Source organism: Desmodus rotundus, chromosome 9 (genome assembly GCF_022682495.2).
Source record: "Desmodus rotundus isolate HL8 chromosome 9, HLdesRot8A.1, whole genome shotgun sequence".
Classification (NCBI taxonomy): Eukaryota; Metazoa; Chordata; class Mammalia; order Chiroptera; family Phyllostomidae; genus Desmodus; species Desmodus rotundus.
This window is the reverse complement of record NC_071395.1, coordinates 52,548,491-52,575,108: the sequence shown is the minus strand read 5'-3', so window position 1 is coordinate 52,575,108 and position 26,618 is coordinate 52,548,491. Positions and strand designations below refer to the sequence as shown.

At 47.3% G+C, this 26,618-nt stretch overlaps 1 protein-coding gene and 1 pseudogene across 2 annotated transcripts in view; both read left to right on the top strand.

The window, feature by feature from the left end:
• Positions 1-26,618, top strand: part of LOXL2 (lysyl oxidase like 2) — a 92,031-nt gene that overhangs the window by 6,989 nt on the left and 58,424 nt on the right. For both annotated transcript variants that reach the window (XM_053911079.2, XM_053911078.2), the window contains exon 2: positions 24,018-24,456. In XM_053911079.2, the coding sequence (XP_053767054.1) occupies positions 24,081-24,456 (376 nt within the window). In that variant the 5' untranslated portion in view covers positions 24,018-24,080. The remainder of the gene's footprint in view (positions 1-24,017; positions 24,457-26,618) is intronic.
• LOC112305276 (SIN3-HDAC complex-associated factor pseudogene) lies at positions 16,041-16,701 on the top strand (annotated as a pseudogene).

Sequence of the window (26,618 nt, the reverse complement as noted above, 5' to 3'; positions counted from 1 at the left end):
TTCTGAGTATAAATATTGCATCTCACTTGTTAAATTTATTTCTAAGTATTTTATTTTTATGTGATCGTAAATAGAATTATTTTCTTTTAGTTACATTTAAAAAAACTTTTTAAATATATAAAAGCAGTTAATTTTTAAATATTGATCTTGCATCCTATAACCTTACTGAATTCCTTTATAAGTTCTCATAGTCTTTCAGTAGATTTCTTAGGATTTGTTATTTATTCGTGAGCAGATTGTTGTTTTAAAATTTATTTATTTATTTTTTTGTGAATAAATTTTTTCATTTTTAAATTAAGTTATTGGGATGACATTGGTTAATAAGATCATATAGGTTTTGTGTACATTTCTGCAATTGTGTTTTGTGTACATACACGATCCGTACATTGCATTGGGTGCCTACCAACCAAAGTCAAATCATCTTCCCTCACCGTATACTTGGCCCCCTTTACGACCTCTCACAACTTCCCTTCCCTCTGGCAATTACCATACTGTTGTCTGTGTCTAAGAGTTTCAGTTTTATGCCCCACATGTGAGTGAAATCATATGGTTTTGCTTTTTCTGACTGACTTATTTTGCTTAGCATAATATTCTCACAGTCCAGCCATCGTGTTGCAAGTGGCCGAATTTCATCAGTTCTTAAGGCTGAGTAGTATTACATAGAATGTATGGACCACATCCTCTTTATCCAGTTCTCTGTTGAAGGACACTTGGGTTGTCTCCATGTCGTGGCCACCATGAATAATGCTGCACCGAACAAAGGGGTGCATGTGTCTTTGTGAATAAATCTTTTCAAGTTTTTTGGGTAGATACACAGAAGAGGGATTCCTGGGTTTCCTGGGTCATATGGTAACTCTATTCTTAATTTTTTGAGGAGCTGCCATACTCATGTGATTCTTAAACAAAGAGCAGGTGTTCAGAAGGTGGATATGCAGTGTCCTAGACCAGGGAACGGCAAGATAGCATGGAAGCAGGTGTCTTCTGGGAACCACAGGCACTCAGGTCACTGTGGCAAGAGCTCAGTGTTGGGGGTTGAAGCCAGTGCATGTCACACTAAAGACAGCGGAGGCAAGTGGGAGCCATGCCATGCCATTCTAATAAGGATCTTAGAGTCATTCTTAGAAGGAAGCCCAGAAAAGCCTGTGATCAGCACGCGTGACATTGATCAGGTCCGGCAGTAGCTGAGAAAGTCTGCTTTCCCCAGCAAGAGCGAGAGCGTACAGGGCTCTGTGTACCTGGCACTGCGCTCTGCATGCCATTGTCTCCCGGAGTGATCGCCAGGGACAGCGCACCAGCTGGCACCGTGCAGCCGAGCCCGGCCAGCTTTGGTGATGTGGCAGTTGGTGCTGCTGCTGTTACTCACTGGGCTCCTGGGAGGAAGACAGTGTTTCTGTGGACAGCAAGGTCCCAGTTCACAGGCTCTTAATGCACTTTCAGACAGCCCCACTACCCTTCCCCTGTGTAGGCAGGCATTTCCAGACAAGCCAGAAGTGTGGCTGTGGCCTCTGTACCAACTGCTCCTTCCTTCTCTGGGTCCTGGATCTAGGCCTCATCGGAGGGGCTCAGGCCTGAACAATTGACTGTAGACCCAGGTTGCATCACATAGATGAGGCCACTGGAAAGCTCCTGGAGCACAGCGGGTGCACAAAGCCAAGGGTGAGTCCTGCTATGACTGACTATGTCTGAGGCACGAGAAAGCTGAACAGGAAAGGCTTGCAGAAACCATCACTTAAGAACTGGAAATGCCATCTCTTAAAAAGAAAACCAAACATGTTTGTATGCTCCCTCCTGTCCCCTCCCACCCAGTATGCTCTTCTTGTTACCAAACCAGTGTGGGGGTTTGTCTGCCCACCACTACCAACAGGCAAATTCTAAAGGTAGAGGATGGTGAGAAGGGAAAGGGGTTTTTATTCAGATGTTGCATGATTTGGGAGAACGGCAGACTCTTGTCTCAAAGCTCATCTCCTCTGGGAAACCCAGAGGAAAACCCAGCTGTCCTCAGGCAGACCAAAACCAAAGGCAGTATGCTGAGTTCCGTCTCCCATTTAAAGTACCATCTTTGGGAACCACAGGTGGCCACTGAGTGGTCATCCAGGCAGCTCAGCTTTTCTCCCAGCCACTGTCAGGCCTCAGGCTCCTTCCTGGAACTCACTTGTGAGGCTGGTGCTACCATTGGCCACTGTGGCTTCCAGGGTCAGAAGGTCCTGTAAATGCACCAGCCAACAGATTTGCAGGATGGGTAAGAAAGCATCTTTTCCTTCCCTTCGGTTTATATCAGTTTTGGGTGTGGAAAGGGCCAGATGCTTCCTCAAATATATGCTCAATTAACTTCCCAGACTTGTGCACACTTCAGGGGCCCCCGCCCCCAACCAATCCCTCTTTTCCCCAGGCTAGACTGACAGGTGTCTTTGGTCCAGCACCTCCCCCTGACGCCATTCTGATCTCCTTGGCGCATGTGCCTGCCTTCTTTGGTCCCACCCCCACTCAGGTACTGAAAGTGGGTAGGAGGGCTTTTACTCCATCCAATTCTCTTGACAGCTTTGCGCATACTCAGCGCAATGCTCCTCCTGCCACCACCTTGCCTAGGTGTGGGGAGTTCGCTGCCAAGAGTGGAATGCCCTGCAGGAGGGGTAGAGCCTTCGCAAGGCACTAGCTCAGTCACCCAGACACCACAGCTCTGCCTGCTGCCTCAGGCGGCTCCTTTCTCCTCCAGCGGCTCCTCCTGTTTCCTGCCCTCTGCCTGCTCCCAGTGGTCTGGCCAGGCGATCATTCTTACCCATACAGTTCAAGTGAGCCCTGCCTCCCCACCGAGGTGTCTGTGCCTGGACCAAGCCCTTGGGGGAATTTACACTCAAGGGAGCCCATCGCTAACTCCACTTCCTCCCCTGGAAACAATGATTGGATTGCCTGCCATTTTGAATACCATTCTGAGCCTGCCTTCTCTTCTCCCACTGCTGCCTTTATGGATTTTAATGTTTCCTTCAAAGTGGCATGGAAATTCAGACCAGTCTGGCTCCTGATTGTTAGCTCTGAGAAACATTGTGTCTGGAGTGTGTGTGTGAGGGGGGGGGGAGGTAGTGGGGTCGGGGAAGGGTGATTAAAACCTGTTACCCAAGTGGTGTGTTAAGAGTGGTGGTTGGGCCCTGGCCAGCTGGCTCGGTTGGAGGGTTGTCCTTGTACACAAAAGGTTGTGGGTGTGATTCCCTGTTGGGGCATGATTGGGAGGCAACCAATCGATGCTTCTCTCTCCCACTGATGTGTGTCTCTCTCCCCCTGCCCCTTACTGTCTCTCTAAAATCAATAAACATATTCTCCGGTGAGGATTTATACATTAATTCATTAATTACTTTTAATTAATTGATTTTTAAGAAGAGTGGTCAATGGGTGAAGTGGCGCCCCTCCTGGAAGTTTTTCAGGTTTTGCGGTTTTATAATTTAAACAGCTACCACTCATCAAGCATTGCTGTGAGCTGGTCACTGCACTGGGCACCTGGGACTTCTTACAGAAGCAGTGTCCGTAGGACCCTAAGGCCCTTCTCCGTTTGCAGAAGCCACATTTGAATCTGAGACCCCTCTCAGGTGCTGGCACCATGCTCTTTTAGTTATGATGTTATCCTGTAGTCAAGTCATGTCTCCATCGAAAAAAATATTTTATTTATTTATTTTTAAAGAGAGAGGAAGGGAGGGAGAAAGAGAGAGAGAAAATCATCGATGTGTGAGAGATACACCGATTAGCTGCCCTTCACACATGCCCCAACCAGGGACCAGCCCGCATCCCAGGCGTGTGCCCTGACCGGGAGTCGAACTGGTGACCCTCTGCTTTGCAGGATGACGCCCAACCAACTGAGCCCCACCAGTCAGTGCCCTGTCTCCATTTTCTTAGGGGTTGGGGTTGGCTAATTGAACCACGGGGCATCCTCACCTCACTCAGCTTCCTCTGCTGCCACAGCAGTGTTGTCTTTAAGCAGCAGCACCGATTTGGGATTTCCCCTGCCACTTCTTAACGGGCTGTGTGCTGTAGGGATGAGAAAATTGAATCTAACAATGGTGGGGGGGTGGGGGTGGGGAGGGGACAGTGAGGAGAGGGGATTATAGGATTATTTTCAGCTTTGTAGGCCTGCCTTCTTACCTTTAAACTGTGCTCTGTGGCCAGAAAGAGACGTGACTGAGGTGGGATCGTGGGCCAGGGGACAAATGGACCAGCCCTGGCCAAGCATGGTGTCAAAGTTGGTGATCTTTTCTGATGAGGTTCAGAAGGGTCCTCTTGTCTGCCACCCACTTCCCCGTTCTCTTAAGACAGCCTTCCTCTACAAAGGAGTGTGTGCCACGTGGGGTCAGCGAGCACCCGGACTTTGTGGGGTCAGCTGGGGAAGCCCCTCTGCCATGTGCCCTGGGCTCTGAATGAAAGCCATTCATCACTGTTGCTGGTGGAGCAGGAGTCCCTGGTGACCTGAGTGGGGGAGAGTCTGGTGGAGAAGACAGCTCCCCCCACCCCGGACCCCAGATCAAGATACTTACATCTGGCAGAGACAGCTGAGCCCTGCACTCCACTGTTGAATACACTAAGCAAGTGTCCTTTGCATCGCAGGCCACTGCTCCTGGCTGGGGAGTAGCACGGCTGCTTATGTGATGCGTCCCATTGGGATAGCAAGCCAGTTACTGGGTGCTCCAGAGCACAGGGTGCGCAGCAAGTGATGGGAGGAGGGAATCATTTCCTGCCCAGTAGGGGCCTCAGAAGCAGCAGAGCTGTCACTCAAATCTGGAGCTGGAATCAGGCCTGCTTTGGGACAGTCCTGCGCCCCAGAGAATAAGATTGGTGGTGGTGGGAAGGGGAACAGTGCTTTCTGCTAAATGCATGGAATGCACTATGCATAAGTAGTGCATAATTTTTATATACACTATTTTCCCCCTTATCTGAGTATGCCCTTATATTAACGAGGACTCGGTCATGTTGGGCTTTTTTTTTTTTTTTAATCCTCACCCAAGGACACTTTTTCATTGCTTTTAGAGAGAGAGAAGAAAGGAGAGAGAAAGAGAATGAGAGAGAAACATCGATTGATTGCCTTCTTGTACCTGCCCCAACCAGGGATTGAACCCACAACCTGGACACATGCCCTGACTGGGAATGGAATCCGCGACCTTTTGGTCTATTGGACAATGCCCCAACCAACTGAGCCACACCTGCCAAGTCACATTGGGCACTTTTTTTTGACTGGGCCACAGAGTAAGGTGTCAGTGCTAAGAGGCCACAGTTTGTGATAGTGTTTAAGAATATTCTGGGGAAGTCAACAGTCATTTGATTTTCAGAAAGTTTTGTTAGGCAAATTCTACAACACAGAATGCCTTCTTCAGGTAGGTGATGAAGTGATTCAAATACGATTGCTTTTGGTGGGGAGAAAAAAATTTGAGTAGCCCCAAAGATAACTTAAGACTCAGAGATATTATGGGGAGCAGGCCTTTCACACCCATTCCTAGGTTGAATGATTCCGCTGTCAAACTAGAACTTAAGAAAAGGACCCTGGAAATGCCCATTGTACATGTTCTCCTTTTCCTTTTAGAAGCTTGTTGGGTCAAAATTAAAGAAAGAATTTTTAGATATTCATCCATGATCACTACAATGCCATTCCTGGAATCATGGAAATTATTATTTCTAGAATGTACTAGAAAGTTCCTTGAGTAACATATGCTTCAAAACTAAAGGTGTCCTCCAACAAATGATGCTTATCAGACAATTGAAGTAGCACTGTTCATAATCAACTGAGCAACTTGAGCAAAATCCAGGTTTAGAACCGCTTTCTCCGCCTCAGCTCCAACTCCTTGCAAGGCCAGGGGGAACATGTTGACTTAAGTCCTGCTTAAAAGTCTTATTTGCAGACACTGCAAATTCCCTGGAACCCACCCTCCCATTGAACTCTTAGCACCTTCCTAGTTTATACAGCACAAGTGAAGACATCTTTTTATTTAAGTATTAAGTCTTTCTCCAATATTGTGTAGTATTTGGACTAAATATTTATTTCAAGTTTTCAAGTATGCTGTTGCAAGCGATGGACCCAGGAGGAACGACCTAAGCTCATTCTTGGGAGTTCCAATGGATGGAACTGATTGTAAGAGTGTCTCCAACTGCTTAGCCAGAGCCCCGTGAAAAAATACTGGGAGAGATAATTGACTACCTTCCGATAAGCCACAGCCACCCTCGTCTGGCACGTGCTGGCTCTTACTCCAGTCAGTCAGATACTGCACCCCTGGGTGTGAGGGCGCACTCCCGAGTGACCTGTGTGAATACTTAGGACCATCTGCTGCCACGGATGCGGTTTTCACAGCATGCTCTCCCAGGAGGGCCTTCCTCCCGTGGATGGTTCCCCTGAGTGCCCGTAGAGGTCCGGTGACACTGCCTTAGTTTGGTACGACTGCAGGAGCTGCAGAAGTGTTGGCTGTGGTCAGGGTAGAGGATGGTCCTGGGGTGTCCATGATGGGTGGCCGTGCAATCTCACTGGCGTCGACTCTTCTTCGGTTGCCGATGACCTTGGAGGTTTTCACAGGTGAATGTTGAGCATAGATCTTCCTGTTGTCTAAAAACTGTCCCAACTGAGGTTTCCTCCAGGCTCTTTGATGGCCTTAGAGAAATACGGCACCCTGAGAGAGGACTGCCAGCGGGTCTGAAGAGGACAGATACTGTGTCTCCCATCAATCCAGACCTCACCAGATGTTCAGAAGGGTTGAAGGAGCATCTACCGCATTTGTTTATTAGAGACATAGTGCACTTCTGTTTGCTTTTCTTTCTTTCTTTAATTTAAAATTGAAAACTTGTATGACAGCTTTGCATTCTGCTTCTTTTTTTATTTTATTTTTCGGTAACAGTTTACATTCAATATTATTTTGTATTAGCTTCAGGTGGACAGTGGTTAGACAATCACGCACTTTACAGAGTGGTCCCCCTGACATTTCCAGTACCCCCGGCCCCACACAAGGTTATTACAACAGTGTTGACTATATTCCGTGTACTGTAATTTACATCCCTATGACTGTTCTGTAACAACCCATGTGTACTTCTTAATCCCGTCACCTTTTCACCCAGACCCCTCCCTCCTCCTTTCTGGCACCCGTCAGTCTGTCCACCCCGTTTTTAGTAAGTGCCTGACATGTACTAGGCCAGGGGCCCACAGCACCCCCCTCTCTTCCCCGCAGCTTCATCAGAGAGAGCATCTTCAGCCACCGGGAAACGGCTTGACCTAGCCTGTTTCGCAGGCGCCCGCCCTGGGGACGGCTGTAGCACAGCTGGGCCAGTGCCTGCCCTGGGCGTGGCTCCTGCACAGCTGGGGCTCTGGGGAGAAGCCAGGAGCTTTTCCGGCGGGGGTGGGGAGGCTTGGTCACGTAAATCACGAGCGCTGTTGGGCTCACGAGTGCAGCTGCTGCCCCAGCCACAGGGCCTGGGGCTCTTATTCCCGACTTGACAGTGCGTCCGGGCCCCTGCGCTCTGCAGCTTCTCGTGACCTTGTATCACCCATCTCCTCTGCATGTGGGCTGGGGCTCGGTTATAAATGCGATCATCCGAGTTGCAGGCGGCCCATGCTGCCAAGGTTCTGGTGAACCAGATGAGCTGCAGGGGTGAGACCACCCTGGACAGATTTCCTCCAGATCCCTCCAGCACTGGGGTCTTGGGCTGAGGAGGGGCTGAACTCAAGCTCAAGCTCAGAACCGAAACTGGTGCTTGAGAGGAGCGGGCAAGGCCTCGGGTCTGCCGCGGGTGGTAGAGTGAAGGTCCCTCCTTGAAGGGTGCGGCCTGACATTTTGCTCTTCCACACGGTCGTTGGCTTCTACCTGACGATTTTTCCTTTCAGAGGGCTGCATGAATCTGGTAAAGCAATAAGGGAAAGGCGAACATTTAATAGAAAAAGGGGTAACAAACTCGAAGAGATAATTTCCCAAAATAGCAACATAATCGACCAACTAGTTGATTGTACAATGAGCATGGGAAAATAAAAGCCCAACTAGTAACCAAAAAAGAAAAAAGCTATTTAAAACAAAATACCTTTTCCTGCTTATCAGCGGGGAAGGTCTGAAAACGCGGCCACAGCTAGAAGGGTCGAGGGTGGGGGAGCCGGAGCTCTGCTGCGGACATGAGCACAGGCTTTCTGAAGGGCAGTTAACACAGTGCCGCAAAGTGTTCCCTTTTCCAGCCCTTTGACCCAGCAATTTTACTTTTAGGGATTTGTCCCAAGGTTATGGACAGTTTAGCTACAAAGATATTAACTTCGACCATCTTTATAGCAGTAAAAAAGTTAGCGATAAGATGTTAATGAAAATCTTGTAAAAGAACAGACGATGAGGCATAATGTTTGCAATACACTGTGAGGCGTGGAGCGTTTACAAAGCACTATGTAAAAGACGATTCTGGCTTGAAAAAGCAAATATGTGTGTACAGAGAAAAGGCCAGAGGGGGTATACACTACAGGGTGCTAACAGCTACCTCTGAGAGTGGTGTTGCAAATGACTTTCTTTCTTTTACTTACGGCATTTGCCACATTTTTATCACCAGCTTGTATAACTTTGGCAATAAGAAACAACAACAATAAAACTCCATAAAAGTTCCTTTTAGCAGAGGAGAGAAGCAGCTGGGTGTAATCATTTACAATTCCCCAGAGTAAGGGGGAGGAGAAGGCCCTACTAAAGAAGCAGAGATCAGGAGCACTTTTCTAGAGGGATTTAGGAGTTGAACACTGGCCTGGCCGTTCCCACTGATTGGAGACTCCCAAAAAGATGGGTGGAGCAGTTTATAGATATGCAAATCCAGAGATTAAGATTTTTTTAAAATGAAGAAACACTTTTTATAAATTTTTTTCTAAGATAAGAATAGATGACCTGGAGGCCTCTCAGTTCCCATGTGATGGAGACCATGGGAGGCAGTGTCACCAGACTGAAGTGGGGCTCTGCTGCCCTCTGCTACCACAGGGCCAACTCTAGGAGCAGAGGCTGGTGAAAAAGGAAGAAGGGTTTTATTCAGATGCTGAACGATCTGGGAGAATGGGGAACTTCTGGCCTCAAAGCTCATCTCTTCCACAAAACCCAGGCATCCTCAGCAAGAACAACACAAAAGGCATTACCCAGAATTCCTGCTTCATTTTGAAGTACCACCTTTTAGAGCCTAAGGTGGCTGCTAAGTGGCCATCCAGGTAGCTTAGCTTGTTTCCTGCTGCTGTCTGGCTTCAGGCTCCCTCCTGGAGGCTGTGTGTGGTGCCAGCACTGCCATTGGCCATGTGGCTTCTCAGGCTACAAAGTTCCATGCTCCAGGGCTGGAGAGTGTGCAAAGGCAACTCAAATGTTCCACCAGGGCAGCGTAGCGAGAGAGACTTGCTCCCGGAGGCCATGGGGCCACATGACTGCTGAGATTGCGTTGCCCACAAAGAGGACCGGCCAGCCCACCATCTGAGTGCAGGTCCCGAGAAGCCAGCAATGACCAAGAGTGCGTCTCTTTGTTCCCCTGGGTTTGTATTAGTTTTGGGTGTGGGACGGACCAGGTGCTTTCTCAGAATGACCAATTACCATATTTTGCCATGTATAATGTGCTCTTTTTGGCCCAAATTTTTGAGGGAAAAAATAAGGATGCGCATTATACAAGTGTAGTACTAATTCTGTATCTACATACTGTAAAACGAAAGAATATTTTCCTGAAAGTTTGGGCGAAAAAAACATGGGTGTGCATTATATATGCGAGTGCAAAACTTTCACATGCTTTGGGTGGATCCTCCTCCCAACCAATCCCTTCGTTCCCCTGGCTAGACTGACAGTCCTGTTCTGCTCAGCAGCCCTGCCACCCCGACTCCCACCCCGCGCCCCCACCATTTTAACTTCTTTTGTGCATGCGCCTGTCTTCCCCTGGCCCCTTCCCCAATCTGGTACTGGAAGGGAGTAAGAGGGCTCTTCCCTCTTATCTAATTATCTTGCCAGCGCCCATGCACAATGTAAAAACTTCCTGCCATGGCCATCTGGCCCAGGGGCAGGAGAGCACGTGCTTGGTTACCCAGGCAGCATGGCCCCACCCACAGCGGCCTGGCTTGCTTTCCCATGACCCGCAGGGGTTTGCATCTCCTCCCCACCGAGGCCCCTCTGTCTCTTGCCCTCAGCACACTCCCAGGTCCAGACAGGGTATCGGTGCCAGCAGTAGGCATGGGCTGGACTGGGTGAAGCTGCCAGGGCAGTGAGGCATGGTGGTCCAGGACACAGCCCAGGTCAGCCCACTGGCCTTTCCCGGCTCCTGGTTTGCCACTTCCCATCAGTGCAACCTTAGGCAACTTGCCCAACACCTCTGTGCCCCATTATCCTCCGGAGGATAATAACGGTGTTTATTAACTGAATGAATGCAGTAATATTTTCCCTTTTGTCTCATTTCCAAATATTTGTGGGTTTTTTAGATATTCTTTATTATCAGTTCATAGCTTCATTCTACTACAGTCAGGCAACAGGTTCTGTGTGTTCCATTGAGCGTGGTGAGACTTGCTTTATGACCCAGCTTAGGGTCCTCGTGGGTCAGTCTTGTGTGCAGACTGGAAGTCTGTCTTCAGAAGCTGTTGAGTACAGCTGACAGAACCTTGTCACTCAGATCACGTTTGTTGCTCACGTCCCTCACACCCTCGGTGCCAGGACATTTTCGCCGGCTTCCATCACTTACTGACAGAGGTCTGTAGAATCTCCCACCGTGATTTTTACAGATTTCTCGATTTTCTCCTGTTAAATCTGGCAATATTTACTGTATACATACTGAGTCTAGGTACACAAACTAAGAAGAATCACATCTTCTTGGTGGACTGACTCTTGCATCATCACAAACTGCCCCTTCTTGTCTACAGTAATGTTTCTTGTCTTAAAGTTGACTTTGTCTGACTTTGTAAAAGCTTTATCTGATTAACCTGTGCATAGTATATCTTTTCCATCCCTTTACTTCAAACCTGTGTGCCTTCTGTAAGAAATAGAAAGTAATGCTGTTTTATTAAATCCATTCTGACAATCTTTGTCTTCTCATTGGAGTAGTTACTTCATCTAATTTAATTCTCAATATATTTCGGTTTAAATTCACCATCTGACTTTTTTTAATTGTGACAGCTGTTCTGTATTACTTTTTCTCTGCTTCATTGCTTTAATTTGGGATTAATCAGTATTTTTTTTTACAGTTTCACTGCCCTCCCCTGTATTAACCTATTCATTCCACTTTTTTAACTTCTTATGATGACTGTATAAAGGTTACAACATGCACCTATTACAGTTTCTAAAGTATAATAGAAATTAGTGCTTTTACCAATTCCAGACAGCGCAGAACCTTGAAACAGCGTCTATTTAACCCCTCCTGCCTTTGGTGCTGCTGTTGCTAATGATACATTTACAGGGGTGGGCAAAAGTAGTTTTACAGTGGTGAGTTCACGAAACAGAGTTTATCGCCTTTTTTTATTGTTGGCTCTGTTACAGTTGTCCCCCATATCCTCTCCCTTTGCCTACCTCCACCCAGCACTCCTTCCCCTGGCCTTCATCCCATTATTGTGTATCCATCAGCTATGCATATATGTTCTTTGGCTAATCTCTTTACCTTCTTTTATCTCCCCCACCCCCTTTCCTCTAAGATCTATCAGTCTGTTTGATGTATCCATGTCTCTGGTTTTGCTTTGTTTATCATTTTATGTTGTTCATTACATTAGACATGTAAGTGAAATCGTATGGTGTTTGTCTTTCTTTGACTGGCTTATTTTGCTTAGCATGATAATCTCCAGGTCCATCATTGTAAAAGGTAAGGGTTCCTTCTTTTTTACAGCCGCATAGTACTCCATTGTGTAAACACACCACAGCTTTTTATCCACTTATCTACTCATGGGCACTTGGGATGTTTCCAGATCTTGGCGATTATGAATAACAGTGGTATGAACGTAAGGGTGCATATATTCTTTCTCATTGGTGTGTCGGGGTTCTTAGGGAATATTTCCATAAGTGGGATTGCTGGATCAAAAGGCAGTTTCATTTTTAATATTTCAAGGAAACTCCATACTATTTTCCACAGTGTCTCCACCAGTCTGCATTCCCACTAGTAGTGCACTGGGGTTCCCTTTTCTCCACATCCTCACCAGCATTTGTCGTTGGTTGATTTATTGATAGTAGCCATTCTGGCAGATGTGAGATGATGCCTCATTGTCATTTTAATTTGCATGTCTCTGATGATTAGTGACTTTTAGCATTTTTTTCATGTCATTGGCCATCTCTATGTCATCTTTGGAGAAGTGTCTATTTAGGTTCTGTGGCCATTTTTAAATTGCATTGTTTGTCTTCCTGGTGTAGAGTTGTATGTATAAGTACTTTATATATTTTGGAAATTAACCCCTTATCAAATGTATCATTGGAAAATATGTTCTCCCATACTGTGGGTTCCCTTTTCATTTTGTTGATGGTTTCTTTTGCTGTGTAGAAGCTTTTTAGTTTGATATAGTCCCATTTGTTTATTTTTTCCCTTGTTTCCCTTTCCCGAGGAGATACATCAGCAAAAATAATGCTATGTGAGATGTCTGAGATTCCACTGCCTGTATTTCCTTCTGGGATTTTTATGGCCTTGCAACTTACATTTAAGCCTTTTATCCATTTTGAGTTTATTCTTGTGTATAGTGTAAGTTGGTGGTCTATTTCATTTTTTTGTGTACATGCTCAATTTTCCCAACACCATTTTTTAATATATTTATTGATTATGCTATTACAGTTGTCCCATTTCCCCCCCCACTCCACTCCATCCTGCCCACCCCCTCCCTCCCACATTCCCCCCCTATAGTTCATGTCCATGGGTCATACTTATAAGTTCTTTGGCTTCTACATTTCCTACACTATTCTTACCCTCCCCCTGTCTATTTTCCACCTATCATTTATGCTATTTATTCTCTGTACCTTTCCCCCTTCTCTCCCCCTCCCACTGCCCTATTGACAACCCTCCATGTGATCTCCATCTCTATGGTTCTCTTTCTGTTCTAGTTGTTTGCCTAGTTTGCTCTTGTTTTTGTTTTAGGTGTGGTCGTTAATAACTGTGAGTTTGCTGTCATTTTTACTGTTCATATTTTTGATCTTCTTTTTCTTAGATAAGTCCCTTTAACATTTCATATAATAAGGGCTTGGTGATGATGAACTCCTTTAACTTGACCTTATCTGAGAAGCACTTTATCTTCCCTTCCATTCTAAATGATAGCTTTGCTGGATACAGTAATCTTGGATGTAGGTCCTTGCGTTTAATCTTGGGTAATGTAATTATGATGTGCCTTGGTGTGTTCCTCCTTGGGTCCAGCTTCTTTGGGACTCTCTGAGCTTCCTGGACTTCCCGGAAGTCTATTTCCTTTGCCAGACTGGGGAAGTTCTCCTTCATTATTTGTTCAAATAAGTTTTCAATTTTTTGCTCTTCCTCTTCTCCTTTTGGCACTCCTGTAATTCGGATGTTGGAACATTTCAAGATGCCCTGGAGGTTCCTAAGCCTCTCCTCATTTTTCCGAATTCTTGTTTCTTCATTCTTTTCTGGTTGGATATTTCTTTCTTCCTTCTGGTCCACACTGTTGATTTGAGTCCCAGTTTCCTTCGCATCACTATTGGTTCCCTGTACATTTTCCTTTGTTTCTCTTAGCATAGGCTTCATTTTTTCATCTGGTTTTCGAACAGATTCAACCAATTCTGTGAGCATCTTGATAACCAGTGTTTTGAACTGTGCATCTGATAGGTTGTCTATCTCTTCCTCGCTTAGTTGTATTTTTTCTGGAGCTTTGAAGTGTTCTGTCATTTGGGCCATTTTTTTTTTTGTCTTGGCGCATCTGTTACTTAAAGGGGAGGAGCCTTAGGTGTTCACCGGGCGGGGTAATGCTGGTCACTGTGCTGTGATGCTGTACGTGGGGGAGGGGCCAAGAGGGAGCAATGGCGCCCGCTCCACTCTCCACTGGACTTCGCCACTCCCTCCGCTCACTACCCACAGTCAAACTGGGCCCCTCTGGTGCTGGCTCCTGAGTGGGTGGGCTTGTGCACACTCTAGGCCCCTGTGAGTCTCTCTAACGACCTCTCCTGTGAGGCTGGGAGTCTCTCCTGCTGCCGCCCCAACCCCCACGGGCGCTTTCAGTCAGAGGTTTGAGGCTTTATTTCCCCGAGCTGGAGCCCTGGGTTGCGTGGTCTGCTTTGCTCCCTGCCGTTTGTCCGGTTTATTTGTGCGCGAATGTGGGGCTGCGGGGTCTGCTAGTGCTCGGACTGCCTGCGCCGTTCATCCCACACTCCGCCAGTCTCGGTCCCGCCACGGCCACATGAGTCCTCTCCGCCCCGGGTGCCCGTCTCCACCCCTCCTACCGGTCTGGATGAAGTTTATTTTTTATTTCCTTGGTGTCGGACTTCCTTGCCGTTCGATTTTCTGTCAGTTCTGGTTGTGCGAGGAGGCGCCGTGTGTCTACCTACACCGCCATCTTGGTTCTATAAAATCCCAACACCATTTATTTTTATAGTTATTTTTTTATCCTCACCTGAGGACATTTTTTCATTGCTTTTAGAGAGAGAGGAAAGGAGAGAGAGAAACATCAGTTGTCTCTCATATATACCTGGGCCAGGGATCATATGCAACAGACCAGAGATCAAACCTGTAATCTGTTGGTTATAGGATGATACTCTAACCAACTGAGCTACACCACCCAGAGCCCCACACCATTTATTGAACAAACTGATTTTACTCCATTGTATGCTCGTGCCTCCTTTGTCAAACATTAATTGGCCATACAGGTGTGGGTTGATTTCTGGGCTCTGTTCTGTTCCACTGATCTGTAGGTGTATTTTAATGTCAGTACCATGCTGGTTTGATTACTATGGCATTGTAATATAGTTTGATATCAGGTATTGTGCCACCTCCAACTTTGTTCTTCTTTCTCAAGATTGCTGAGGCTATTCAGGATCTTTTTTTGGCTCCATATAAATTTTTGGAATATTTGTTCTAGATCTGTGAAATATGCCAGTGGTATTTTAATAGGAATTACATTGAATCTATAGATTGTTTTTGCATAGTATAGACATTTTAGTGTTGTTAAATGCATGAACACAGTCTATGCTTCTACTTGCTTGTATCTTCCTGTGTTTCTTCAATGGCCTACGTTTTTGAGGACAGGTGTTTTACTTCCTTGGTTAAATTTCTGCCTAGGTGCCTTATTTTTTTGTTGTCATTACAATAGTAAGTGGGATTGTTTTCTTAGTTTCTCTTTCTGATAGTAAATTATTTGCCTCCATTTCATTTAGCTCTTTTTCTGGAGATTCCTCCTGTTCTTTCATTTGGGGCTTGTTTCTTTGGCTCCCCACTTCAGCTGTCTCTCTGTATTTGTTTCTATGTAGTAGCTGGACCTGCTCTGACTCCTCTTCTTCATGAGGTGGCCCTTATGTAGTAGGTGTCTTGTGGGACCCAGTGATGCAGTCTCCTTGATCTCCTGAGCTGGGTCCTCTAGGAATGTCTTTTGTGTGGGTTATGTGGGCCCTCCTGCTGTACTTGGGTCTTGCGAGCTGTTGGCTCCTTCGTGAGTGGGATCAACCCTCAGGCTGGCTGGCTGAGAGGCTCAACCCTGACCACCATGTCATGTAAGCTGTTGTTCAGGTGGTGACAGACCAAAACAAGACAAATGCAAACAATACAGAAAACTACAACAATAACAGCAAAAACAACAGCAAGAAAAATGAATCAGAAAAGGAAAGAAAAATAAAAGACAAGAAAAAAGAATAAGAGGAGGAAAAAGAAAAATTATGAAAGGAAAGAAGGAAGAAAAAATAAAGAATAGGAAAAGAAATATGGGAGTGGGGAAATAAGGAAAGAAAAAATGAACGAAGAAAGAAAAGAGAAAAATAAGAAATATGAAAGGAAACAGAGAAGAAAAAACATGGTGAAATAGAAAAGAGTTTTCTAGACAAGGCAGTTGAGGAGGAGGGAGGGAGTGAAGGGGTATGGTCCTGGCGTGCACTCTGCACCTCGAGAACGTAATGCGTGTGGAAGGGCTGGCTTCGGAAGACTATCGGCCAGAAGAAAAGATGTTTGGTTTTCACAAGCCAAAGAGGTACTGAAGAATAGAAGGCTGCTGTATTTGCAGAGCTAAGTTCTCACTGGCAGTAAACACTGAGAAAAGGACTTCCAGAGCTGTTTTGGGTTGCATGAGACTCATTCAGGAGACATCTGTAATGCCTGTGTCCTGATGTGAAAAGATGGAAGAAACTGCCAGCAGAACCAAAACAAAACAAAACAAAACTGGAATCATGTGGTCTATGCAAGGGCAGGACCCAGTCTAAAAACTACATTGAAACCAAAGAAAGTGAAAACTACATCTGAAACGGGATAAGAAGCAACCAGATCAGCAAACGGCAGAAAGAATGGAAATGTCACAATCCTGATGCTCACAGGGCCACCTCAAGTGCCTCCCCCTCTCAGTCTCCTCATTCTAGTAACCAGACAGACGACGGCTCACACACACAGATGGCTGTGAGCTCTCAGAGAATGCCCGTGTTTTTACTTCATCAGATCTCACATACAGGAAGAGACAGAAAATATGCTGCGGGGTTACTGTGAAGGCCGTTTTGGGGAAGTCCTCATTGGCACACATCTGTTCAAGCTTTCCTGCAGCAATGAGAAGGCAGAGGCTGAGGAGCTGGGGAGCAGGGGCCAGAGCCTCTGCCCATGTGCACTCAGGAGTGGTGACTGAGGTTTATGTAGAAGGGGAACACAAAACGATTTGCATTTTAGAAAAACATTACAGCAGCAACATAGCCATTCTATTTTTAACTCGAATACCTGCTGTTCTGCCAAAAGACAACTTCTAGACTCGCTCTGAATGGGTTATTTTTCCTACATTTTTACAAGTTTCCCAAACTCTGAAGCCAGTGCTCTTAAGTCCTTGTCTTTTAAGTCCCCTTCTAATGAATGGAACTAGGGGAATTTCAGGGGACAGAGATAAGATTTGTTGATGATAAACATGTATAGTTTTAGTCTTTTTATATTGAGTCAGTGGTTGGTGCAATTTTAAAGATGGCTGACCACACCTGCTTTCCTTCGTGATAATACATTTGTCATCACTCATTAGCCTGGACTTGTCCCCACAGGTAACTGTTAATAAGTTTGAAATATTACGGTCTTAATCAAGGTTCTGATGTTCAAAACTACACTACTGAATATTAAGCAGGAAAGACTAAGCTCGCTGGTGTAAATACCTTGATGGAGAAATTCCTGGTAAATGTACAAAGAGGTGAGTGGACTGTGCGTGTTATATCCTGTGTCACCTCCCTCATGTTGACATTTGATGAAGATTTTAATTTACAGGAAATTTCTAAAGCAGAATCAAAGCTCCTCTTAGGGAAAAGTCAGGTCTCTAGGCTAAGCAATCTTATATGAATAGTACCAGAGCTTGGAACACACTCTATTAAAAATGTTCAATTGTCTAGAAATTAAAATGTGCAAGCCATCCAGATGGTCTAGAAAATAGCAAAGGTTAATGCTTCTCGGGCACATTTCTCAGAGGGCTCGCCGACTGTAAATAGTTGACTTTTACTTGTGTTACACGACTGGCTGGCGACTTCCCTGGAAACCTGTGCGATTCAGTTGTAGTTCTGGGTCACTTCAGCCGGCCTTTGTGAAGGCTTCATCGGGGTAGAGCGGCTGTTCACCACGTTTTAACCGATTATGATTTGGGGTTTTTTTCGCCTCAGAGTCCAGTAGAAGTGACACCTGCTCGAGTGCGGTTGGTAGTGTAATAATATGGGTGTAATAATTTATAGGTTTGATTTGAACATTTCACCTAAAATGTCACGTGGTGTGCTTGAGTGTGATATTGTTACAGAATTACATGCTTATGATTTTGTAATAAAGAGGGGCATTAATTGTGCCGGGTCCTGTGTGTTAAAGTAAAATTCTCATAAAAGAAGAGAGGTGTGTTAGTGCTGAGTGGGCTGGTTCGGGTTTGGCTTTTTGTAGTCAGGCTTTCTGAACGCTGGGTGTTAGGTGATGAGTCCTCAGCACGGGGCCCTTCAACTCCGAACTCTCTGGGAAAAGCCAGACCAAAGTGCTCTTGTGGCCTCGCTTCTAAAAGTTCACGAAAAATATTACCAGTTCACGCTTTTCATAAAGAGGGAGGGTTATTTGCCTACCTTCTAATAAAATAACTCCGTGCTTATTTTTAAAGCTGGATTTTAAAAATTGGATCGTATAAAGACTGATAAGGAGGCCCACTTCTTATGGCACCCTGTAGTTTCGTAGTTCTTAATCTAAACTTAAAATTTTATTTTATTTTTGGAGGAAACTACAAGCCACCCTGTGCACAGACTCCACAGCGAGTCGGACGGCTCTCCCACAGCCTTGAAGGCATGTTACAGGGGTCTCAGCCGTTGCCACCTTCCTCCTGAGTTATTTTGAAATGATTCTTTTTTGGTACATTTTGGCTGCAGTGTTGTGGTAGAATAATATAGATCATCTCTACTTCTGTATTTATTTATTTATTTATTTATTTATTTATTTATTTATTTATTTCTAGACCTCGGCCCATTCCACCTGTAGGATGTACTCTATGTAGTTATGTACCCTGTATTGATATATTAGAAATCTACAAGTCTGTTTTGTACTTTTTATACTGTTGGATACTTATAATCAGAACTTTTCCTGGGTGCTCAGCCAGTGTGGCTCGGCTGGTTGGAGCATCGTCCCATGCACTGAAAGATCACGGGTTCAATTCCCAGTCTGGGTGGTACTGAACAGAGAGAGAGGCATCCTGCCCCGCCACCCATAGGTGAATTCTGGAGGCACAGGTTTGGTGAAAAATGAAAGGAGTCTTTTATTCAAAAGCTACACAATTTTGGAAGAATGGCAGGCTTCTGCTCCAGAGCCCATCCCCTCTAGAACACCCAGAGAAAATCCCCCTTACCCTCTGACAGACCAGTTCAAGGCTGTGCCTGGGGTTCCTTCGCCCTTCTCTTTCTCTTTGGAATATGTGTGTGTGTGTGTGTGTGTGTATTTACATAAAATATATGTAAAATATATTAAAATATATAAACATTTAAATATAGTTATATATGTTTATATATAAATATATGTATATTTATACATAAATATATACGAATATGTATTTATATATACACATATATACTTTCACTAGATTATTGAATAAATTTAATCTTATAAGAAAATAAAGAAGAAAAGAAAAAGAAAACAGAACAAAGTTCGCCTCAGCAGAGCGTAGTGCCTGCTGGGCCCTCCCCTTGGACATGCTGGTTGTGAAGCTTGCTGCAATCTGCTCCGATGTCGTCCGTAGCTGGCCACTTGGTGTGCTTGTGCTGAGCCTCCTAGGCGATTTGCTGTCCATGTCTGGCCCTCGGCAACCTGTCTGAAGCTACAAGTGGCCCACAGTGTGTGGCTGCCTCTGCTGGGCCTGGCTGCACATGGGAAGGACCAAGCTGTGCTCCAAGGCCAGCTTTTCCCAGCACAGGGCCCAGGGGCAGGCACCTCGGGATCCACCTCTGCCTTCCCCTGCCTGCTGGTCAGCTGACGGGCTTAGTCACAGGATAGACTCAGGCTCTAAAAGAGCCTCTGGTTGAACTGGGAGGGTGGGACCACGGCATCTCCCATGAGGGGGAGGCGTCATTCAGACTTCAGGGAAGATGGAGGGTATGTTCCCTCGCCCCACAGCCACACATCTGAGTCTGTCCCAGATTTTTCTCCTGACCTTGGCAGGCGGAGCCCCTAGTAGTTCAGCAGATGGGTCCTCCAGAGCCCAGAGGATGGGCCTGCTGTGCGTCTTGCACTTTGAATGTCTCCACTCTGGGCCACTCTCCCTTTCCCCATGGAGTTCCTCTCAGCCATTGAGGACTTAGCAGGGCTGATTCAAACAGTCTCCCGTAGGGCTGTTGTCCGTGACCTGTAGGTGGGGGTGGGGACACCTCTCCTTCCCAGACAATGTAGACTGAACTCGCTGGGGAGCTCAGATCTGCCCCCTCCCAAAGCAGCCACAGAGCCCAGAACTCGCCCCTCTAGCTCCCAGACAGAAGCCTCCTCAGGAGAAACAGTCCCAAAACCCAGTTTCGCATGGCTTCCCGGCCCCCCATGCCACCCAACCAAGCAGGAAGAGGGCAAAAGTCAGCCCTGCCTGGCACTCGGATCTCCCCATGTGGCTGGTCACTGCAGAGTGGGGCCGAAATTCCCAGCTCTCCCCGGGCTCTGAAGGGCCGAAAGTCTGGCTCCCCTGCGCCCTCAAACTGAGCAGGGCAGGTGGAAAATCCCAGCCCAGCAGTGTTTCCCTGTGCCAGGAGCCCAACAGGATGGGGCAGACTGAGCGGTTCAGCAGGTGGCAGGGAGGGCGCTGCACGCTAGGTGGCCAGATGGACCCCCTTTCCCAAGCCACACAATTTAGTCACTGACCCACTCTCTGCCCAAAGCCTTTCCGGAGAACAGTGTTCTGTAAAGTCACTGGTGGGTGTAGTGAGCAGAGTGTCCCCACTCTGTCTCCCGCCCCCGAAAAACCTGAGCAGGGCAGCGTGACCTGTCCAGCAGTCATAGACCTGAGCCAACGTCCCAGGCTGGCCGTGTAACAACAGGTGCCCTCCTTCCCCGGGATGGTGGCGCTCTGAGTCTTCCAGACGGACAGATTCCCCACTGATTCCCACCGCCCAGTGCTATGAGGACTCCCCTTCCCCCTTCCTGTCTCTGTTGCTCTGGGCTGGGGATCCCTGTGTGGGGCTGAGACCCCACACTCCTAGGGGGAGGGAGTTTTGCAGCCATGATATCCTTTTAGCTTCTCAGCCACCACACCTACGTGAAGGGGCTCACCCTCTCCACATCTCTGCTCGTCCTACAAGTCTCCTGGCTTCTGCTGAGCATCTTGGTTATAATATTTCAGATCAGGCACACTTCAGCTGGTTTTTTAAGTTGATTGTTCTGTAGTTTAGCTGCAAGTCCAGTCCGGGGCTGGGAGCAAGTGTACAGCTACTCTGCAGCCATCTTGGACACCCCACCCCGGCCCCCGCCCATGCCGTTTATTCTTGTATTACTGTCCTTTACTAATTATTGTATTATTTAGTCGTATCATAACTGTAAGCCTACTTTTGCCCACCCTGTATTTTAAAACCCACAAGTCGTTCTTACCTTTTTTACTAGGTTGATCTTCATGTAGATTTACCTGCATCGCTCTCCCTTCTGTCCGTTCATTCCTCCTGCTCCACCACACTAACATCTTGCATCGAGAGCTTCCTTCACTATTAACATCTTATGGATCCTCTGCTAACAAATTCTTTATATTTTTTGTTTGTCTGAAATGTCTCTCTCTCTCTCTCTCTCTCTCTCTCTTTTTTTTTTTTACCTTCATTCTCTCCAGCAGTTACAGAATTCTAGGTTGACTTATTTTTTTCATCTTTGAAACTGTTATGTCTGGACCTTCCTTGTTTCCTTGTTTTCTGTTGAGAGTTCAGCTGTTGGTCTTATTGTTGCTCTTTTGAAGGTAATACTCCTTTTATACTCTGGCTGCTTTTAAGGTTTTCTCTGCCTTAGATTTTCCACAGCTCAGACGCGGTTTCTATGTAAACTATCCTGCTTGGATTGATAATCTGTCATCAGTTTCATATACTTCTTCGCCATTCTCTCTCCAAACAGTTCTTTCCTACATTCCTTCCCTCCTCTCTCGGGGAATTCCAAGTATGTGGATGTCAGAGCTTTCTAACAATAGAGCACAGCTCTGTGCTCTAACTTGAGGAAGGAACCCTCCCCGACTCCTTTCTGAAAGCCTGGAGATAATCAACAGATCCCTCCCTCCCATTAGCAGGCTCAGACCTCCTATTTTCGTTTTCCAGTCCTGGGGGGCTGCCAAGAGCTTTGAGCAATTAGCTTCCCTGCCTGTGGGCCAATGCCTTGGGACTGACAAACGCTGGAGGGTAGGTATGCTTCCTATCTCTCTGGATTCTTGGCCCTTGAGTCCTTGCTGCCTCAGGAGCTCTCCGGTGTTTTCAAACACATGCTTTTAGAATTTTATCTGCCTCTTCCAGTTGTTGTTGGCAGGAAGGTCTATCTCATACAAGCAAGTCTGCCAAAGCCAGAACCTCGTGATACTGGGTGTAAATGACAAAGAGATGGCTGCTGTCCCCTGGGCTGCATCTGGTAGAGCCCACCCCGACAACAGAGCGAGGCACAAGCACAGTGCCATTTTCCGGGAACCAGAGAAGGCACTCATTCTGAATAGTAGGCTCTGGGAAGGTGTCCTTGGAGAACAGGAAGGATCGTGACATCGGCTACTTGGAAGGAGGGGTGGGTGGAAGGGACACAACTGGTCTGGGTGGAAAAAGTTAAACCAAATACAGGCAGATATGATGGGACAGGTGCAGATATGATGGGACAGGTGACGTGTGAGGGGCTGGAGTGGGGGCAAGGCGAGAAGTGTCACTGGAACTGAAGCTAGGAAATGCAGGTACATGCCAAGTGGAAAGGCGGCCCTGTCCCGGGTGGAATCTGGACGTTTTTATACGTGATGGTGAACTGCTGACGTTTCGGTAGCTTGGCAGTGACCCGCTCTGGCTTTGTCTGCACTCACGGTGCAGTTCAGGTGAAGAACCTTAGCCTTCTCTGGTTCCTAATTTTCCCTTTTGCAAAATAAAAATTGTAATTGTACCTCCTCCCACCACACCTCAGGTGGAGGGGTGCAGGTGGGCTCGTGGATGCAAATGTGCTCTGATGGGAACCAAGTGTGGCCAGGGGCCATCGCAGGGACCCTACGACTTCCAGGCCTCGTTTGTGAATCGCAGGAGGGTGGCCGCACATTTAGTGAACCTGGAGAGCCTTCCAACGTCCTCTGGCCCTCTCCCAGTTAGATCATCCCTCCTGGGAAGCTCTGGGCACTTATCCAGTCCTTCCTTGATGGTGCTGGGCCATGAACTGAGGTGTGCAATTAGCCTAACTCCCTGGGCCCGGTTAAAACGACATGTATTATGTCATTCTTTCATTTCCACCTACCAGTCCTGCTTTTGCCTTGGTGGGCACCACAGCCCCAGTCTATTTCCTTTTCCATGACACACACCTGCAGTCCCTTTAAGAGAATTTTTCCTCTCTCTGAATTATGAAAGGGCCAAAGCAAAATACTTACCTCTTGAAAGGGCCCTTATGAAAGGGCCACGAGCTAAATACTTACCTCTTTTGATATGACCTGACTCGGAAACTCAGAAGCAAGCTCTATCTGGGCGTGGTCCATGAACCTCTGATATTCACTCTGGAGGAGCCAGAGAAGAAATCCTGACCCTAAGAAGTGTGTGACCCACTTGGGGACATGAAAGTGTCTGGGAAAGCTGAGAAGAATGTCTAGGTAATAAGACTGTCTGGAGGAAGAGAACCCTGGAGGCTGCTTCAGCAGGGATGTCACCGAGGAGGTGGGGTTTGAGCTGGGCCTGGAGAATGAGAAGGTGTAAAGGCGGGAGAGAAAGAGACAGTGTGCTGGGCGCCCTCCGCCTGCCCCTTCGACCTACTACCCTCATTCCCCCCCACCCACTGGGCTTGGGAAGCCACCTGTAGACTCCCCCAGTGGGCTTGGGTCTGCCCAGTAGGAAGCACCAGCAATGGATGGGGGACTGGAAGAGAGTGAGGTCAGGTGTTTATTGCCCTGCCTCTGTTGTTGTGGGTCGGCTCTGAGACCCTTCACTAAGGCCACAGCTCTGAGCTTAGCCCTCCCCAGCCCTTCCAGCCTGGGGGTGGTAACAGCTCTTCTCAATGGCCAGAAAGTCTTTTAAAACATTCTCCTCAAATTAAGTCTCAGTGGGCTTTGTTTCCTGTAAGGAAGCCTAGTGGGGCGGGGGGGGGGGGGGGGGAAGCATTTTAGAGTTCAGGGAAGATGGGTGGGCAAAGAGGTGGGTGCACAGGCCTTTCTGGCTGAAGTGAAAGGTGGGAGACGAGAGGAGGTTGCAGTCTAGAATGTGAAGGACTTTAAATACTAAGCAAACCAGTAGGAAGTCCACGGATGTGTATAGATTTCTGTAACCTGCATCTCTCTTCTGTTCCAGGAGACTCCTGCCTGTGGCCCTAAAGCACCCACTGCCCCCTCCGAGAGGTCCTCCAGCCTGAGGATGAGTATGGTGAGGTGGGAGGGCTCCTGCCTTTGGAGCTCTTTGGCTGTGTTCTTCTTCCTCTTCACTGACGCCGTGGCACAGTACCAGGAGTACCTTGCAGGGAGCTGGCCCTACTACCCAGAGTACTTCCAGCAGCCCGCTCCTGAGTACCACCAGCCTCAGGTGCCTGCTGATGTCGCCAAGATCCAGTTGCGCCTGGCGGGGCAGAAGAGGAAGCACAGTGAAGGGCGGGTGGAGGTGTACTACCAAGGCGAGTGGGGCACCGTGTGTGACGATGACTTCTCCATCCACGCTGCCCACGTCGTCTGCCGGGAGCTGGGATATGTGGAGGCCAAGTCCTGGACCGCCAGCTCCTCTTATGGCAAGGGGGAAGGTAAATGCGCTGTGCTTTGGAACTAGCTGGTGTCCCCTGGAAACCCTGGAACGGGCTTGCATGCGGCGAACCTGGTGAAGGAATCTGCGATTACTGTCAAGTATGAATTACTGATAATAGTCCATCTGGGCAGCCTGCTGTGTTTGTGCAAGAAGACAGGAGCGGAGGGGTGCCCGGGAGGACGCAGTGACCAACCGTCCTGCTTTGCCCAGACTTTCCTGGATTTAGCCCACAAAGTCTGGTATCTGGGGCCCACCGGCCTGGCTGAGGACTTTCGGCAGGGGCAGTAGTCAGTCTGTGCTCATCTCTGCAGGTTATAGGGGCTGGATCAGTCGGGAGAGCCCATGCCTTTCTCCCCATTACCTTCCGGGGGCTCCTTTCGCTCTTTCTCACGAAGGCTGCCCAAGGACCAGCCCTCTGGCTCCCCGCGCCCTCCTGCTCTGTCCTTCAGCACTCACGGGCTGTTTGAGCCTGACCATTACAGGAACACAGTTGCTTTGGGCTTTTTACTTTGGTTGGCCTATTCTTTCCTCCATGGTTAAGATATGAGGGCAGGTGTTAAGAGCCCACAACCTTGAGCTCAGTCCTGTTGCGACCTAACTAACCTGTCCTTTGGAGGAAGCGCCTATCCCCTTTGGCCTTAGTTTCCAGTTGGGAAGTTGGGCTCTCAAGAATTTTTGAAACTTCATTCTCTCCCTTTCTTTTTCCTTCCCTTCCCCTCTCCCTAAAACTAAACAAATAAAAGATCAAAGGAAGGAAGGAAGGAAGGAAGGGAGCCCTGACTGGTGAAGCTCAGTTGGTTGGGAATTGACCCACAAAGCGAAAGGTCACGGGTTCAATTCCTGGTCAGGGCACAGGCCTGGGTTGCGGGTTTGGACCCTGGCTGGGGCCACTACAAGAGGCAACCGATCGATGTCTCTCTCAGACATTGGTGTTTCTCTCCCTCTCTTCCTCCCTCCCTTCCCTTCTCTCTCTGAAAATAAATAAATAGAACATCTTTAAAAAAACAAAGAAATTTTAAAACTTTCATAATTTATGATCTTAAGTGGGAAAATAGATAAGGGTGAAGAACATTATTTAAAAAACAAACAAACAAAAAAGAAAGAAAAACACAGCAGGAGCTGAGAGTTGCCCTCCCCGAGTTGGGGAGGTTGGCTGACTGGACAAAAGGGGGGCCCAGAGTCTCCTTCTGGACTAATGGAGTAACGCCACACCGACGGCACAGGAACCCCACGGGGGGCCTAACTCAGGGTATTCTGGATTGGGGTTGGGCCAGGTCTGGGATTCATTGAATTAGATCATTGCAGTCCCTTCCAGTCCTGGCTTTCTGGAAATCTCGTATCATCCATGTCTCACTCTGTGCTACTGAATATATCCTGTCAGAGTAACCGCACTTAAAGTGACGCTGCCGCCTGGTTCCTTAGCAGGGACGAGAGTTCCTTAGCAAAAACCTGAGTCAGCAGAGGCTGGGCTTTTCAACCTATGGCCTGTCTTCTTTACAAAGAACTCCAGACGCTTCTCCATGTTCACACGTCTCTATTTATTCTGCTAGTTGAGTGATCGAGGGATAACGTCAAACTTGTTTTCTATTCCAAGCTGTCTAAACCTCAATATTTTATAACAAGTACTTTTCAATGACTGCCGTTTTTTTCAGTGACAAGTTTATTTTATTTCTATGCAAACATGAAATTTACCTGTCATTAAACAAGATGAGCATGGTGCCCCCCACCCCGCCCTACACCCACCTGCTGAGGAGGGGAGGCGGGGTTGCTGGAGAGGTGGTCACATGGCTCAGACTGTGCCTTTCAGGGATGACAAAGGGAGGGAAGTTTGCGGGAGTAGAGGGATTAAGATCACAGTCCAGTCAATGTTTCTCTCTGTCTCCTGCTCCCTCCCTTTCCCCCTCTCTAAAATCAAAAGTTAAATAAATAAATAAAAGCCCTGGCCAGAATGGCTCGGTTGGGCATCATCATGCCAAGTGAAAAGTTGCCAGTTCAATTCCCAGTCAGGGCACATGCCTTGGTTGCAGGTTCTGTCCCTAGTTGGGGCACATACAGAAGGCAGCCAATCGATACCTCTCTCTCTCTCTCTCTCTCTCTCTCTCTCTCCCTCCCCCCCTTCTCCCTCCCTTTCCCTCTCTCTAAAATCAAAACTAAAAAAAT